The following is a 12,695-nucleotide window of genomic DNA, read 5'->3' on the forward strand; positions in this document are numbered from 1 at the left end:
CATATGGAGCCAGAGTGGAACTGCAACCAGTTCAGAAGCCGAACGTTTACTGAGAGTGGAAGTTCTCCCCTTATTAGACATTCTCTGGTATCGCCCAAAATGTTCATATCTGTAGTAAATGTGCATCGGTAGTAAAAACCCTTGAGGATCAGGAAAAAAGGCTCACCTGCAGGCCGGACAGAGGGTCGGCTACATTAATCTGGTTTTGAATTTCGTTCACCGAAGCGAACTGCTCAAACGCTTGCTGGAAGGAGATCTCATCGGGATGCTTCAGCTTCTTCTTTTTCCTCTTCTTCTTCTCTCCATTTTCCGGCGGAGGGTCCTGCAAATCTGTTTTTCCATCTTCACCTGGTGAACGACAACAAAGCTGAATGAATGAATGAATAAAGTCGATTCAATGGTATTTTTCTGCCCATTTTTTCATTTATAAGCTGAAAATCGACTTTGTTTATCAGGAAAATGCAGATGATCTGATAATTATATCACATTTGTTTGTATAACACTTTGTATGTATGATGTTATTGTAAGATTTTAGCACAATCAAATCTGTACAAAAGATGTTTTCCTTTCAAAAACTGCCGTTCTTCCCTTTCAAAATGCATCAGAGGCTTTCATCAAACTCAAGGCGCTCTTCAGGGATTGATTTCCCGAAAAAAGGTTCAAATCACTCACATTAAGATGCAAATGCATTTTATCTTTTAGCATTAGTATTCATCTGCTGCGTGGGATTTAAGCTTTGAAGAGTGTTTTAAACATCCAGTAGGACATCTGGGAAGATGCTAACTTTAGCCTGATAGCAGTAAAAGCGTACGTCTAAAGCCACGTCTCCTGACAGCATGAACGCGCACAGACCGGAGACAACGTTACTGCAATAAATCATGTGTCATTCACCGATGAGAAAACTTTATAGTACAGTTAGTAACACTACAATACCAAACGTAAACGGTTTTCAGTTTGTTTAGCTAGCAAAACTCAAGTGTGTAATAATATTTCTTGCATGCCAGGGGTTTCACGATGAGAGTCTGGTTGTTGTTGTACCGATGACTTTGTCTGCGTGAGCCTGCGCAGTGGTATGCTAACACACATTCACCGACAGGGAACACATGCTATAGGACCGAAAGCAACGATTGAACGAACATTTTATGGTCCTAGGTCTTTCACAGTCGACATTTATTTATAAAAATACATTTAGACCACGTACCAGAGTGATTGCTATCAGGATATGAGGAGACTTCCAACCAGGATAACAAAAAAAATTTCTGCAGAGAATCACCTACAACACCTTTAAGTCAACTTATGTTCAACTTATGTGAATAATGCGACGCACTGCTGATATTTACGCTACGCCATGACGCACTACGCTACTTCTGACGTCACAAGTTGCGCTTTAGGCGTAAGACTGCGTATGTTCGTTTGGCTGGAAGCTGGAATTTTACTTTGTAACAAGTTAAATATGAATATTGTTCTTACACCAACACATCACTTCGCATCAGAAGGCCTTAATTAACCCCCCAGAGCAGTGTGGAGCACTTTTATGATGGAGAGATGCACTTTTATGATGGAGAGATGCACTTTTATGATGGAGAGATGCACTTTTATGATGGAGAGATGCACTTATGATGGAGAGATGCACTTTTATAATGGATGGATGCACTTTTATGATGTATGGATGCACTTATGATGGATAGATGCACTTTTATCATGGATGGATGCACTTTAATAATGGATGGATGCACTTTTATGATGTATGGATGCACTTATGATGGATATATGCACTTTTATCATGGATGGATGCACTTTTATCATGGGTGGATGCACCTATGATGGATAGATGCATTTTTATGATGATGGATGCACTTTTATGATGGATAGATGCACTTTTATCATGGATGGATGCACTTTTATCATGGGTGGATGCACTTTTATCATGGGTGGATGCACCTATGATGGATAGATGCATTTTTATGATGATGGATGCACTTTAATGATGGATAGATGCACTTTTATGGACTTCAAAACAAGAAACAGCCATTCACTGCCATTATAAAGCTTGGAAGCGCCAAGACATTTTTTTAACATAACTCCGATTGTATTCGTCTGAAAGAAGAATATCATTTACACCTAGGATGACTTTAGGGTGAGTAAATCATGGGCTAATTTTCCTTTTTGAGTGAACTATCCCTTTAAGCTTTGAAGAGCATTTTAATGAATCAGAAATCAGAATCACCTCCTCCCCGGAGCGCCGCTTCGGCCTCGGCCTGCTCCTGCTCTTCCCTCTCCAGCGCCTCCAGCGTGAGCATCGCCTCCTTCGCCATGCGCTCGTCCCGCTGCTGCCGCCGCTGCTCCTCGCGCTCCTCCACCTTCTGCATGTACTCGCTCATGTCCAGCTCCACCCCCTCCTCCGCCAGCACCTTCAGCTCCTCCAGCTTCAGGCGCCGGAACTGCTTCACCTTCGCCTGAGATCTACAGCAAACAATGCAAACGGATAAACAACTTTCAGTTTGAACCAAAGGTTTTAACACTAGTAGTTATGTTATAATAAGTAAATCCGTATAGAAACTAATATTAATAGAATGTTAACTAATGTAGTTAAATAGAGTTTAATAAATGGAACCTTATTGTAAAGTGTTTCCGATTTGTTATGTCTCTTGAGTTCAGTGTTGGACAGATCAGTTGTTTTAACCATTCATTAAAGTGAATCGGTTTAAAGGAGTCGTTAGTTCGCGAATCGGACGTGTCATTAAAGGGTCATGAAACCCTAAACCAAATTTTCTGAGATTTTAACAGAGGTATGTGTTGAACACCATTGAAGACAATGATTTAATAGTAGGGTTAAAATGGTTCAATATTAGTTTTTTTCCGCTATTTTCGTCTTTCCAGGTTTAAAATCTTCATCGGGTCCACGTCACAGGCTGTGTAAGTGCTTTGATGACTCATCGGTAGGGCTGGGTAAAAAATATCGATTTCTCGATATTAATCGATTCTCATTTTAACGAACCAATATCGATTCTTAAATCTCAAGGATCGATTAGTCATCCTGTTTTTATTTGATGAATGATTGTAACATTGTAGCACGCATCTCATCCAAATAAATCGCAATAATCGTTGTGCTTTGTTACTATTGATATGAAATAAAGTCTCAAATTTCAAATTCCGTCCATTTTATTACTAAATTCAAAAACATAAATATCGTTTTGGCGTTGTGGCTTTGAAATACTATAATAGTTATAGTTCAATACCCAGTAGTTCTCATGCAGTAACTTACAATATTTGCTCTGAGCGTGTGTGTGACAGTGATTCATGCGCATACATGTCAGTCAGCGCGGCATCGCACGTCAAGTTCTTAGAGAGCTTTATTCAGTCCATTTTAAATTCTGATAGATATTACCTAAGAAGTTCAAGTAATGCACTAGAAATCCGCACTCATTTAAGGGACGGAGAGAAAGCACTGACACCTGCAGGATTTAATCTGACGGTACTTTTTATTGAACACTAATAAGTTAAATAAGCATATTATAGTCTATCTGCTCCGTAAGATCAACGGTACCGAACGAGTGTGGCCTCTATATCTTAGACGTTTTTAAATCTGAACTCCAAAAAGCAACGATATTGTCAGACATCAATGAGTGCATGTTCACAGAGGAAAACAACTGAAGAACAGTGCTGGTTGTTCTCTCGATACTCGACAACGACGGAATCCAACGGCGTGGGCGAAGGTATAAGGGCGGCGTGTAATAAACTGAATGAAATAATCCCGAAAAAAGTACAAACACGGCAGAGATGACAAGTTCAGCAGCTGGAATCAGCTGAGGTGACATGATGGCTAACAGGGAGAAGACAAACTGCTAGTAACAGCAGCGGGAATCCACCTGTCACTCAAGTGGCCACGCCCTTGATTATGCAGCATTTTAAGGCTTAATATAATTTAAACGGATGAGTTCTAAAAAAAAAATCACCCCCCTCACAGTTGTCATGAAGGGCAAAATTAGCTGTATAGACCAAAACAACTTAAGACACCAGGCTGTAAACATATTTATTTCTGCGGTAAAGTTGTGCATTTTAACATGGGGGAGATACAGATTTGACTCACTTTTGCTGCCAGCCTCAAGCGGCCAGTCAATGAATTGCAGTTTAATTCACTTCCTTGTTGGTTTCAAGAGAGAGACAGGGAGGTTGCCGCTTGGTTTTACAACTGATTTTTAGTGACAGTCGATATGCATGGGCCACTGGCTGATGACAGGCCATACCACACCCACTCCCTCCCTTCTTCTCACAGCCATCCACGCCCATTTAAGATGCATTTTTCAAAAAGATTGTGAGCTAGACTTGAGCTGAAAGAGGGGGGTTTCATGACCCTTTAACGGACCACGGCACACGTTGTGTGATTATCCCGGCAGTTTAGGACATCGCACAAGATTTGTGTCAACACAAAAAACATTCCATCACTGGATAGATTTTTTGTTTGTTTATTGAAAGTGTAGTTTATGTCATCTGAATGTGTGGAACGCTTTTCAGAGAAGATAAGGCAACATTATTTAGCACAATTCACAACCGGCGGTACTTCAGAAATAAAAAACTTTGGTCTTCCGAGCTTTTACCATCGTGTATTCTAGGGCTGGGTAAAAATATCGATTCATCAATGCATTGCAATTACTTGTTTCTCAATTCAATATCGATTCATCAAATCCTATGAATCGATTCAGCCCACCGGCCAGTGGCGGCGCTGTGGGCAACACTCTAGTGAGAGCGTTCAGCGTTGTACAAGACGCGCTTTACCAAAACAGCAAGATGACGGACAGCAGCTACACTCCGTTCAAGCCTGCACCACCAACCAGGGACGTCGTTAGGCCTATTTTAGGGGGGCTGAAGCTACCCCAAAATGTTCCTAAGCCCCCCTAAATGATAATAAGAACAACAGTAAGTCTCCGGGAGTCTCCCGCATATTGATAGCGGCTCCCTGATGTACGCAAATTAGTTCAAATCTCCCGAAATCTAGAGCTTGCGAGCTTCAAACCGTGTAGCGCGCGCACGACAGAGAGGAAGAGAGCGAGAGTCCTTGCGTGTGTGTGCAAATGTGCGCGCGTGTGCCTCACGAAGCGCTTTTTTTATGAGTATGCACATTTTGTGTTTCTGTTTACATTTCTTTTATAACTTGAATGTATAGGAAGAAAGAAATATACTTTCTATTACAGTTACATGCACTTTAGAGGTGTGTTAATAAAGCACCTGTTTGTTACTGTTGTGGTTTGTATTCAACACATGTACAATATTGTATAGTTTGTTCTGCTAAATAAACCATAACAGGAAACATGCCGGGGTCAATTTGTTCTTAAACTTTGGTAATACTGCACACGTTATTTAAAAATATACTCAGGTACTTAATTACTTGTGTATTTACTAATTATTGAATCGATATCGAAGCTAATAAATCAATATCGCATCGAAGCCTCAAGAATCGAAAACGAATCGAATTGTGAAATTCCTAACAATACCCAGCCCTAGTGTATTCTCAAAGATATTCAGTCAACTCAAATCATTAATATGTGCGAGGGAGAGAGAGAGCAAGACAGTTTGAAGACGGTGAGAGTGACCGGAGCTTTCACTCTCTCTGCTCGTTCTCGCAGTTAAACAAGCGCAGAAGTCAGTCATCTACATCACTCACCGAAGTCAAATAAGGCTTTGGCGGGAAAAAAATACACTTTAGTAAGGCTGACAGAAAACAGCGCGCAAGTTCCAGTCTTCTTGCGCTTGATGTTTAAACTGACAGGACTTGAAAATTTATAAACTCTCACTCTATGATGGTTTTATGATGTAAATATAAGACAAAAACTAATTTGGGAACATAGGCCGCCGACCTAACTGCACACATCAAGCAGTGAAGCTCGATAGACAAAAGCGATGTCAGCTCACAGTGTATCGTACATAGTTAAAACAATGATTACAATATCATAATAGACAATACACATCGCACACCACTACACACATAAAGAATGAACTTACAACTGAACTGACATGTGCCAACTTTCTTCTTCTCTCCTGTCTCTTCTCTCGTGTGCAGGAGACAGACGTTATTCTGCCGCGAATGTGATGCGAATTTGACTCTTCACTAAGCCACGCCCGAAAAAAACGCCACTGGTCAATCGTGTCTTAGCAACCGTAACTAGGCGTGGGAGGTCTGGCAAGCTTTCGAGCGAGGGAAACATGCCGAAGTGTTGTGCGTATGGATTGCGCAAATCTGATACCCGGTATCCTAAAGGTTTGGATGGAGGAGTGGAATTTTTTTTCCTTGCCGAAAATCTAAAAGCCAAGTGGAGAAATGATGTGCGTGGATCAGCAGTGTGGGAGACCCCATTCACAACTACATGTCCACAGGATTAACAACAACACCGTTTGCTTGGAAGTTGGAAATAATGACGGTTCTTTGTTCATAATGCATATATTTGAACGTAAAATAATACGATTAAAGACAAGACGGAGGATCGCTGACATTCTTTAAAATATATTTCAGTATTTTGTTAATCGTCGGCCTACTACCCCTGACTGAGTAATGCCTGGTTCAGATTACACGATTTTAGCCCGATTTTGGCACGATCCGCTTGACGTAGGGTGTCGTGGGGATTCGTAAACGACAACGGGCGTCGGGACGCAAGATTCGATCGTATCATCTCGTATAGTGCGTCATAGTGGGCGACAACCTACGTCGCGTCTGCGATGCTTCACGATATCACAAAAAAAAGACTAGCATGTTTAATTTTTTTAACGGTCGTCCACGACGGGTTCCGTCACATGTTTGAGGTTGACCAATAGGAGCACAGAAGCTTTTCCGTACACAACTTTCAAAAATGGCGAAACGAAAGAGAGACGATGGTGCAACTAGGTGGAGTTATGCGACAACAAAAGTGAAAATCAGCGAAGAAATAGCTAGAGTTGCCGAATACCCCTTTAAGCAGACGTGTACCCCTCTAGAAATGTGTGGGTTACATTTGTGTTCGCGTTGCACTGTCTAATAACGGATGTAAAAAACAACGATAGCAAAAAACATTTTTGTAAAAATTATTTCACACTCCATATTTAGGGGGGGCCACAAGGGGGTCTAAGCTTGTTGTCACAGGGGCACTGGCCCGTAGCCAACTGATCATGAATTACAGATCAACTACAATCCCTATACTTGACATCGCACATCCTGGATGCGCACATCGCGATATCGATGCTAAAACAATACACCTACAGTGGAGGTTTGTTTTGAAAATGTGAAGTATTTGGCACCTGCGCAGGAGCTTCTCTCGAAACGTGACTCTGTTTTTCCTCCAGTGCTCCAGCTCAGGGCTGGTGAGGCTCGTGGGTTTCTGGTGGTCCAGGACTGTGGCATCTTTCCCCTGTTTCCACTGATCGTAGCGCTCGGGCTGCAGACAGCGCACAAACACGTCCATGGAGATCTTCACCATGTCCTTGCGGCACGTGCACTGCGGGAGAAAAAAAACACTCTAAATAAACAATATCAACAAGTGTAAAACAGACAATCCTGATTGGATTTGATGTGACAATCACAGCCAATCAGAATAGTTAATTCACAGCTATCTGGAGTGACACTTTGGACCAATGAGATTCCACTGTGGGCGGGGCTTATCGGCACAACAACGATATTTTAAGTTGCTCATAAATAAATAGTTCTGATGATGTAAATAATACATTTAACAAATCTTCAAAACTGGAGGTGACAAATAAAATCAATTAAACTATAAAAGTTTTATAAAAAACTAAATTCTATTAATTAATATAATAAAATTAAATAAATGATTCAATAATGAATAACACAGAGTAATATAATACATTTAAAAAATAAATAAAATATAATAATATAAATAAACAATTGTAAAAAATAAAAATGCAAATTAATATATGTAAAATTTAAAAAGAATAAATAATATAGTAAGTAATTCTAAAAAAGTTATTCTAATACATATGCAAATGACCTAAAATTACCTTAGAAAAAGTCTGTAAGCTACAAAATTTTGGGGGATAGTACAAAAAGATAGTACAGTCCTGCTAAAATACATAAATTAGATACAAAAAATACAGTTGAAAGGTTGCAAAGAGTAGATTTAAAGTAAAATACTTCGATAATAATAATTAAATATAATATATTACATTATTCTAAAATGCAAATGACTTTAAAAAAACGACACAATATTGGGGTTCAAAAAGATGCAATCGTACAGTTCATCCGCACGTATAAAAGCTCAGAATCAAAGTAACAGCATCGTGTCAGAAAGATGATTGCGAGGAGAATAAAGACGAGACGTGATGATTAGATGAAACACGTCTTCATCATCCAGGTGTGCAGACGTGAGATTATTAAATCATCAGTGCTGACGACTGCGGCGGGGAAGAAACAGGCCTTTAATCGCAGAGTTTGTGCTGAAGTGAAAAACGCAACATCTCTCAATCAACCCCGCGAGTCAGCGAGAGACGGATGAGAATAAAAGTCATTTTCCTGCGAGCTGCGGTCGGGTGTATTACATCTGGCCCTTATTTCCAGCGCTCGCTCGAGCTGCTGTTCAATTACCAGAAACATTCTGCAGCTGAAGAGAAGACAGGCCGCGCACAAACACCGCTAACCCAGAGTGTGTGTGTGTAATAACGGCAACAAGCGCTATTCTTCACTCCCAAATGTCAACGACTCGCAGCAGAACTCCAGGGTTTGGCATATTATACTCAGAAATGCAATTGCAGCTCGACTGGAAGGATCCGAGTCCACCTGGAAAACAAGCGGCGCTGCGGAGAACAACACACTAACACTGGAAGCAGTGGAACACAAACGCAGACTGACCCCAGAAAAATAAATAATACATATACACACATAAAAATATCTAAATTGTAAAAAAATGCATGATTATTTTAGATTGTAACAATGAAAAATGAAACTGGAAAAAACAGGGAACAGATAAAATAACAAAATAAAATAAATAATAATAATCATGTGCATTTAAAAAGTGGCAAAATTTATATATATATATATATATATATATTAGGGCTGGGAAAAGATTAATCGCGATTAATCGCATCCAAAATAAAAGCTTGTGTTTACATAATATATGTGTGTGCACTGTGTATAATTATTTTGTATATATATATATATAAATACACACACATGCATGTATACATATAAATGTAACAATGTTCTTATATATAAAATATTTATATTTATATAAATATAAATTATAAATAAATATATACAGTATATACATGAAAATATTTCTTAAATATACACCTGCATGTGTGTGTATTTATATATATACAAAATAATTATACACAGTGCACACACATATATTATGTAAACACAAACTTTTATTTTGGATGCGATTAATCTTTTCACAGCCCTAATATATATATATATATATATATATATAAATTTTGCCACAATATAAAATTCAAATAAGAGTTTTTTTTTTTTGAAGATGTGATTTATTCCTGAGACGAAAAGCTGAATTTATTCAGGATTCGTTAAAGAATAAAAAGTTATATAGAATCTGTTATATAAAAATTATTTGTAACATTATAAATGTCTTTACTAAAATCTTACTCACGGTAAACTTTTGCACAAATGTGTTTATACATATATATATACATATTTATATATACACACTAAATATATTATATACTTTATACTAAAAATATAACATTTACACTAATGTTATATTTTAGTGTAAATGTTGTATTTTTAGTATAAAGTATATAATATATTTAGTGTGTATATATATATATATGCAAAAAACACATTTGTACTAAAATCTTACTTATGGTAAACTTTTGCAAAGACATTTATAATGTTACAAATAATTTCTAAAATGTTACATTTTAGTGTAAATGTTATATTTTTAGTATAAAGTGTGTGTATACACACACACACACACACACACACACATATATATATAAATAAATCTCAATGTTGGGTGTGTGTATGTTTGTATACTAAACCAACACATTACAGATTATAACAATGAAAATATGAAACAACAAACAAATGATAATAAAGACAAAATGTTACAGTGTAAAAAAGAACAAATGATTATATCCACACTGGAGTCTCTGGGATCAATGTCTTTTATTGCTTTATTCCTCACTGCTAAATGAATAAATGGAAACGGAGTGAGAATCCGAACGGAGGAAACAATCCCTCGGCCCTGAAGAGAGCAGAGCGATGATGCTGCGCCTCATACCTGAGAAACATGCTAATAACTCACTCTCACGAGAGCCGTTTGGACGTGATGCAGGTGTGTTATTACTAGCATCTTCATTTGTTCAGCGGCTTCTCGAGATCTCAAACACACACAGACTACAAGAGATGGGCGAAATATTCACATTACATTCACAATGATGTCAAATTAAGCAATACCACAACAATTATAAGGCGCTAAAGACAGCCATTAGACTAGTTTTACAGTCTGACTTGTATGTTTTAATAGCATTTGATTTATATTTTCAAAAACAAATGCCATAGAGTCTGATTCAGTGATTCGTTTGTGGCACCACAATGTTAAAAATGTTAAAACATATGGTAAATATTTTCTGTTTATGACTAAGGGTTGATATATCGGTGCATATAAAATACAATTTAATATAAATCATATATTTACACCATTTTTCTTTGAGTTCATTTAGTGGAAAATATGCAATAATGTCTTTTGAAAGTAAAAACAAACGACACAAAACACTTTTATGCCATTTGAGATCAAACACTTCAATAGCAAAGTGATATACACTGAATATCATCAAAAAGCAGGGGTATTTCATTTAATCATATTTATGGGGCATCTAATCATGTTTAGGATATGATTAGAAGACAACAAAGTACTAAAAACTGAAACTTCTTTCTTTGCGTTTTTTGCATACGACAACATTGTCAAAACGACTCTTGTTCACACAGATCCACGAAAACGACTAAAAACGCTGCATTCTCCTGACAGGCCAGTAGATGGCGATGTAAAGAAACTATGCGCCTTTAATAAGGTGCGCATGACATCACCGCTTTCACAAATTCGCGTTTTCGTAGTTTATATTGAGACGATAACTGTACCCATTTTCAAAAGTTTTGCGGTTTCAGGCCCAAAACGCCATCGTCGTGTAAATGAACGACCAAAACGCATAAAACGTTTTCTATTTATAGTTGAAAATAGTGTTGTATAAATGGCCCTCCAGATGCATTATTGCTGTAGTCCACCATTTTCACACATAAAATATTCTGCAATATGCTAAAAATCCTCATTTTGAGATGAATGTGCAGGTTTAACGACCTCTGACTAACGAGCTGCTCTATCCGAACTGAAGTAATGACGAGGACCGTGAGCAGATTCTCACAGAAGACGCTGTTGCTCGTGTGGTTTAATTAGCGGATGTTGCACGTGTGTCTCTGACCCTCTCGTTCTCACACACTCGCCACCGCCGAGCTCTCGTCTCCTCAAATCTCTACAATCACCACACAACATGCAAATCCACAGACGCTTTAACATGTTAAAGTTTAACGTGCTGAAGAATCTTTACATGCCAGACAAGGCAATGATCTGGAACATATTTCACCGAATATAATTGAAAGAAAATAATTTAAATAAAATGTCAGGTGAAGCATTTTGTTGTAACCCCCCCAAAAATATTATATACGCAAAATGTTAATCTTAATAGTACGTTAATGTTAAAGAATAAAATAAAAGAATTAAAGAAAAATGATGGAACAAACAACATTTATTTTATTACTTTTATAACTTTTATTGTTTAATTAATACAAATTCAAGTATTAACTAAATGTTGTTAATTAAAAAAATAATTAAAAAGACAACTAAATAATTAAATTAGCATGTTTAATTAAAATAGAAATGTAGGTAAAAAGTAGTGTTTTGTTATTGTGAAAAAAAACGGTTGAAAAATATAGATATGCAAAAAAATAAGAGAAATAAATAAGAATGTGAAAGATCAAGAAAGTGCAAAAAAATTTGTTGAAAACCCATAAATACAATCACTTTCAATGACATAATTGCTTATTACTTTTGACCAATAGGTGGTGCTGACACCAAATTGATGTGATGTGGTCAGTGTGAAGTGATAGTTACACACACCAAGTTTGGTATCAATATGCCAAAGCTTAGCAGAGATGAAGCCTCAGATGCAGTTTGGCATTATGTCATCAAATTCGTTGATGCGGCAAACAAAAACGGTTTCATCTATTGGCACGAAATCCATATATTTTTACCAGCATAGTCAAAAGATGATCTGAGTCGAATTCAAAAAAGACGTTTTAAACAAACAATCAAGATGGCGGACCGGAGGTTCGGCCAACTATGGCAAAATTGGTATTGATGTTTTCGGCATGATCCAAGAAATCCATCAAGACCAGTCTTATGATAATAGGCTACACCAATCAAAAGCTATTAGTATTTTTGAAATTTTATTTGACCCACAACGTGGCACTGCCGCAAAACCTTTTGAGTACCTTCAGGGCATTTTGTTGAAGAAACATACCAAGTTTTGTAATGATATGCCGATGCGTTCGTAAAATATAGCATTTTACGACAAAATTCAAAATGGCCAACAAACAAAATGGCAGATATGGGAAAATTGGGTATTGTTCGACTCGTTATGCCTCGCCGAATCTAAAGAGACCAGTCTTGTTATTTTTGTCCAAACTATACAGAAGCAAAAAG

General features: G+C 37.6%; 1 protein-coding gene across 1 annotated transcript in view; it reads right to left on the reverse strand.

Moving 5' to 3' along the window:
• The window catches only part of kdm4b (lysine (K)-specific demethylase 4B), a 62,853-nt gene that overhangs the window by 24,852 nt on the left and 25,306 nt on the right, over positions 1-12,695 (reverse strand). Inside the window, exons 9-11 of the mRNA XM_077225941.1 lie at positions 7,267-7,463; positions 2,228-2,463; positions 167-348 (exon numbers count right to left, since the gene is read on the reverse strand). Of these exons, the coding sequence (XP_077082056.1) occupies positions 167-348; positions 2,228-2,463; positions 7,267-7,463 (615 nt within the window). The remainder of the gene's footprint in view (positions 1-166; positions 349-2,227; positions 2,464-7,266; positions 7,464-12,695) is intronic.

This window comes from Siphateles boraxobius, unplaced genomic scaffold (genome assembly GCF_051911475.1).
Source record: "Siphateles boraxobius isolate OS27281-9 unplaced genomic scaffold, OSU_SipBor_1 13, whole genome shotgun sequence".
NCBI lineage: Eukaryota > Metazoa > Chordata > Actinopteri > Cypriniformes > Leuciscidae > Siphateles > Siphateles boraxobius.